The 6000-nt window shown below is 35.7% G+C and overlaps 1 protein-coding gene across 3 annotated transcripts in view; it reads right to left on the bottom strand.

Moving 5' to 3' along the window:
- Positions 1-4374: 4374 nt before the first annotated feature.
- LOC104689844 (cadherin-12) overlaps positions 4375-6000 on the bottom strand; it is a 228632-nt gene continuing 227006 nt past the window's right edge. For 2 of the 3 annotated variants that reach the window (XM_019286292.3, XM_019286294.3), the window contains one exon: positions 4375-5664. In XM_019286292.3, coding sequence (XP_019141837.1) covers positions 5165-5664 — 500 coding nt within the window. In that variant the 3' untranslated portion in view covers positions 4375-5164. The remainder of the gene's footprint in view (positions 5665-6000) is intronic. The other variant, XR_002045599.2, reaches the window with a different exon arrangement.

Raw genomic sequence — 6000 nt, 5'->3', positions numbered from 1 at the left:
TAGAACAAGTCATCGTTACTATGGAGGGAGCCTTGAGCAACCTGGTCAGTGGGAGTGATCTTTAAGGTCCCTTCTAATACAAACCATTGTGTGATTCTACAATTCTACTCTGCTTATGTAGTTAGATCCCTAATGTTACTGAGCTTGCTAGATCTAAGGAGTCTAAGTATGATTTTACCATAAGTCACAGAATGGATGAGCCTGGAAGACACCTCTGGAGTTTATCTAGTCCAGCCTCCCTGCTTACATCAGGGTCAATTACAGCAGGTTGCTCAGGAACAAATCTAGTTGGGTTTTGAATATCTCCAAGGTTGGATACACCACAACTTCTCTGGGCAATATGACCCACTGCTTGACAGCCTGACAGTGAAGAACCTTTTTTCTTGCATTTTAATGCAATTTCATGGATTTCAGTTTGAGCCCATTGTCCTGTCACTGGGCACCACTGAGAAATATTTTGGTCCACCTTGTTTACTTCCATCCATCAGGTATTTATATGTATTGATAAGATTTCCCTGAGTCCTGGAAAGCAATTTGATTGGAAGGACAGCCATGAAAGCAAGAAAAAAAAAAAAAAAAATCCTGGGGATTTTAGTTGCAAACTAAAGTTGAATAAAAGAAGTCTATGAATTAAATAAATAGTTTAAACAAAACCTCAAAGGCCCACAAAAAACTCCAGGAACTAATCTTAGTTTTGCTCTAAATAGCAATGGTTGCTGGTGTTCTGACAGCTTATCTGATTCTTGATTTAAATAAAAACAGAAAAAGATTCAGGTTATTATAGATTTTCCATTATGAAAAGGTTGTGAATTAGTGTAATATAAACTTTGATTTTCATTCACACTTAAATGTCACCTCAGTAGGGCTGGTATTGCTGGAGGTCAATTCATTATTTGCTTTCATGAAGTTTTTCAAAGCTCAAAGCTGTTTTTATGCACACAGGATCTGAACGTCTATGACAGTAACAATAATAATAATAAAAGTAATAATATAACTGCAAAAAAAGGACAACCCCAAATCTCAGCAAGTAAAATACAGTCATTAATATAATATCAAATGTCTTTAACCCTGTGAATTATTACCTTTTCTTCCTGTATTCATTCGGCAGATATCTGTTATTCCGTAGCAACACAGTCTTAATAACTCTCATATCAATAATGGAGGTAAATCTAGTATGAACATACCATCTGCAGAACCAAATTTTTAGCAGTATAAAGGATAGGTTGTGTTTATGTGGATATGGAAACCTTATTGTTAAGGCAAGAATATTTTGAAGGCAATCTCTAGAACAATATTATTAGTAAAGTATTGAGTCATTTATTAGTCTTTGCTTCATAATGAACTCTGCTTCCAAAACCTAGAGCAAAACCTCAGTAAGTGTGATTGTATTTTGAACAGGAAAATTTAGCCAATTTATTAAATAAGTAAAAATCATGGAAGTATAAAATATTCAACCATATCTTTGTGCAGGAGACATAGTCTACTGTCATCGCTTTCCAAATCCTTGCTCTTTGATTCACTGTCATTTTTGCAGTTCTGTGTTACAAGAATTTCAGATTTGTGTGATAGAGGTCTTAAATCCGAAGATTAACAATCTTTTTATTCTGACTCCACAGAGAAATTGTAAGAACTTCCCTAAGTATTGACATTTTCAGTTTTCTTGAGAGGGCAGTGAAGACTTTTTCCTTCTTCCCTGAAGTTCCTTTCAGGTGCTCTGTTATACATTTGTCTTCAATTCTGTATGTCTGTGATGTGAGTTTAATAGTTGACTTTCCTTACATACTTCCACTCTTAGCTGAATGCTTTACACTTATCTTTTTATTTCAGCACCAATAGTGTATGTCATAAATATTTAACTTAAAAAGTGAAATTGTTTGTGCCAGTGAAGCATTTCAATTACTCCATGTACAGAAAGTCTTCTGCAGAATGTTATGATTTGAAGGGGATACACTGTTGGGGCATTCAAGATGATGCTAAATGTGTGTGCACTACAACCCTATTTTTGGAAATTTAAACAAAAATATTTTATTTAAAAAAAATTATTTAAAAAATTTAAACAAAAAGTTTCTCTCAATTCTGTGCCTTTTATGCATTTTCTTAGCTTCTTGACACTGATGGTGTTTGAGGTTTTGGCAGAGAGACATCTACTTTAACATCTTGACTGTGCAAGGATTTGTAGAGATTTTTCTAAGATACAGTGTGTAAAACCAGAAGTAATTCACTGATACGATTTACAAGTGCACTGGGGCTCCCTAATCCTATTGAATTCATGTCATCTCAGATGCCTTGACATATTTTAATTCTTGTAAATTTCATGTTTCTCTAATTACCTTTTAAAATATAAGGTATTAAAAACCTGACAAGCGTCTTCTAGAAAGGGAGTGAAAGAACATGGAATTAAACACAAATTTCCTGGATTCCAGATTATGCATAAATGAAAAGCAATTCTTTTCCTTAGTTCTAGCAGAGCTGTTTACAAAAAAAAAACCCTATTAAAATTGTTCGATCACTCTTCAAAAATGGTCTTCAAATATTTTAATTATATATTTTAGGGCAATTTTGTTAGCAATTACATATTATGGTTTTTTTCTGAAATCTTCCTGGATGTCTATTAATTATGTGATAGAAACATTTCAACTAGAAACCTCTTAAATGCCAAAAATATACACTTGGTATTCAATTTGGTATTAATTTAACATTGAGCAACTCACTCTCACATACAGATTGTGTGTACAGCATGTTAAAGACCCTATTTTCTGTCTACCCATTTTGGAAGTCAGGCTCACACAGAGACTGTCCAGCTTCGATCAAATGCCTACCTATCCAAGAGAACTAATGTTCAGCCAGTATCCACTACAAATAACAGAGAATTTCCTCGGGAGCAAGCATTCCTCATAATGTCAAAAGGTCAAACACTGCTCTCACTTACGTTGACTTTACTAGTTGAATGCATATAAAGGATGAATAGAGTTGCTAAGAGCAGAGTTTGGCTATGGGACTGCACATCTGAAAATGTGCAGTGTCAGCTGTTTTAGTTGTGGCAACAGGGTAAGAAGCATTGCCATGCGTACACTACATGAGGAAGCTTTGCTAATTACTTCCAGAAGTGTGACTCTTGTATGAATCAAGTCTCAGTTGTGACTAGTAGAAAATATAAATATTTCTTTTTTTTCCCCAGTGCTCTGTTTTAGGCCCACTGTGCAATCTCAAGTTGCTTTTGATATACTGTCAAGATGTGTGAAAATTTAAAACATAATCTTCCACAGGAAAACTTCTATGCTGTCAAATAGGCTCCATCACTTCATCTGCTTTCCTGTCATGTGAGGAGAGAGGTTTTATTGGTTTAGTCTGTCTTTCAGGGAGCAAAGGATACCTTTCCTGTAAACAGTAAAAATGCAAAACTTCCTTGTTTCCATATGCTGAGTCTCTTCCTCAGCGCGCTGCTGGTAGAAGGTATGCCAGTCGTGCTTTTGATGCAACCCTGTCCAATTTATAATATGCACCTTTCAAAGTCTCTTTGAGAGATTAATTTATATAAAGCTGAAATATCTTTACATTTCCCCTCCCCTTTCTTTACATTTACCCTCCAGAGGGTAAAGGGAAACTCATGCACTTTGATATCAGACTTATGAGCTAAGTATATCTAATATTTATTAATTCTTTAGCTATACAAAAAGTAAGCTATAGACCTGAGGTTAATAAAAGACTTCTGATTCAAGAAAGAGTCAGGTTGACCTTGGCAGTGCCATTAATCATGAGTAGAGCTCAAACAGATTGTATAGCACTGCAGAGACTTTGGAAGGAGACTATAAGGATATATGCAGTTTGGGGGCCATAAACCATTGTCTTACAAAATGTCTATGCCTTAGATCATCAGAAAAAGTTACATAAAATAGTTTTGCAAGAGATCTTCCAAGGCATAATGCCTTGTGCACGTCTGAACTTCTGCCGTCTGCACAGCTGCATCTAGGCATGGGTATGTACATAAAGAGTGGACAAATGTGCTGGTTTATATTTTTATTCTGCCTCTGTTTAAATTTTGTCAAGATCAAAATTAATAAAGTGTCCAACCTCAAAAGGTTTTCTAAAATGTTTGCTGTGGGTGTGGCAGTGAAATACAGTGATATGCTGAACTGTAGCAGATGATCAATGGAAAAATGACTATATTTATAATATATATGCATATGATGCCTACACAGTAACAATCTAATTGCAAAGAAAAGTGGTGTGGAGTTCTTTACATGTACTTCTTTAGTGATACTTACAAGGGAAAAGGTGTCTTGGTACTAAAAATACAATAATAGTTTTTAAAAACCCTTTCCGCTTTTACATTGTAACAATAGTCTCATTTCAAAAGAAGAGGGAGAGCCAAGGGAAATTTCCTTCACATAAAGGAATAGCTGCTTTCATCTTTTTATTATTTTGGAAAAATGTCATAATTTGTATGAACATTTTAAATATTCATTGATATATGCTCTTTTCCTTTTTAATTTGGGCTTTACATCTTCAGAGTGAGCAACAGCATTTCAAATTAAAATTTTCAGTGAAACTTTGGAAGAGGAAATGTGATGTCTTGACATACTGTTTTCTTTAAAAAAAAAAGACAACAAACATAACCCCCAAACACAATGTACACAACACCCTCCTCCCCCATAGTTCTAGTCATTAGATACTCCAGGAAGTGATCTCCATTTTTTTCTAAAAGAAGTCAGCATGTTGCTATTGCTTCTTGTCTTAGAGTTCGTGTCTGATTTACCATTCAGTTTTGTAACACCATCACAGCAGACAGTTTACCACTTAAATGATAAAAGTTTCAATAGGCACTTTAGTGGAATTACGAAAAAGCTACCACTCTTCCACCATGATGCCAGAAAGCTACCTTCTTTCTAAGTCAGGTCAGTAAACTGCACCTTGTAGGCCTGAGCTTGTCTCAGTGTAATTCCAGAGTAACAAAATAACAACAACGAAAACCTGTGTATGTTACAGGATTTATCATTCTTTCGCAAATCAAACCAAAACTGACGGTATGAGAAATGTTGTAACTTGCTGGAAACAATTGCTGTCTTTTATAATCAAAGTAATTGTGTCCTATATAAAGCTTCGGTTTATCTTTTAAATTTCTTGTTGGTTTGCTTTTCTTTTTATTTCACTGTTGTGGTTGTACTTAAGTGACTTTGTCAGGGTTATAACTTTCTTCTTCTCCAAACATGTCTGCCAAGATCTTAAAGCGAGGTCCCCAGTCACTCAGATAGTCATAATCCTGATCTGCCTCTGTAGTGAGGGAGTCTATAGAGCTGAGAGACTCTGCTACAGATCCGTTTCCTTCATAAGCATAGGTTGCCAAGGAGTCATAAGGGGGAGCAGATGGATCTACATCATTTTCCTGCAGCCTGTGATTAATGAAATCTCTTATGTCTGTGTTATCTTCCGCTGGTGGTCTGTGGCGCGGAAAACGCAAGGTGTCTGGTTTTATGTCCCTGCGTATTTTGTTATCTTCAATCACTTTGGGATTCCTCAGGGCACCTATGTCAAAAGCCTGGGTGTCCTCTTCTCCACCTCCTTCATCATCATAATGGATAACATTATCTCTGATGTCTTCTTTAGAGGTCATCAGGGTGTCCTTTTTCTTCTGCCTCCGTAGTGCTACATACAGGACCACAATGACTGTAATGAGAGACAACTGAAGTTAAGACATGCACAGAAATAATTTAATACTCTGATGACACATCGTTATATCTTTCTTTGAAAGCCACAGGCAATCAAAGGGACTTTTGTCCTTAGAAAAGAGCAGCGCTTAGCAGTGCTCAAGCCAATGAAAAATCATTTGCTTTTTGATATATGAGTCTAACTTTCCTAAGTGCTTGCTGTACTGCTGAAGAAAGTACCAAATAATTTTCCTGCTGGTTTGCTTTGCAAACAAATAGAATTCAACAGGACTTCAGGTTTTTAGTTGAGAGAGATACAGATGTGATTTTTTTTTTTAAATATCTTCCATAGCAA

Source organism: Corvus cornix, chromosome 2 (genome assembly GCF_000738735.6).
Source record: "Corvus cornix cornix isolate S_Up_H32 chromosome 2, ASM73873v5, whole genome shotgun sequence".
Lineage (NCBI taxonomy): Eukaryota > Metazoa > Chordata > Aves > Passeriformes > Corvidae > Corvus > Corvus cornix.
This window is presented reverse-complemented; position numbering and strand designations above follow the sequence as displayed.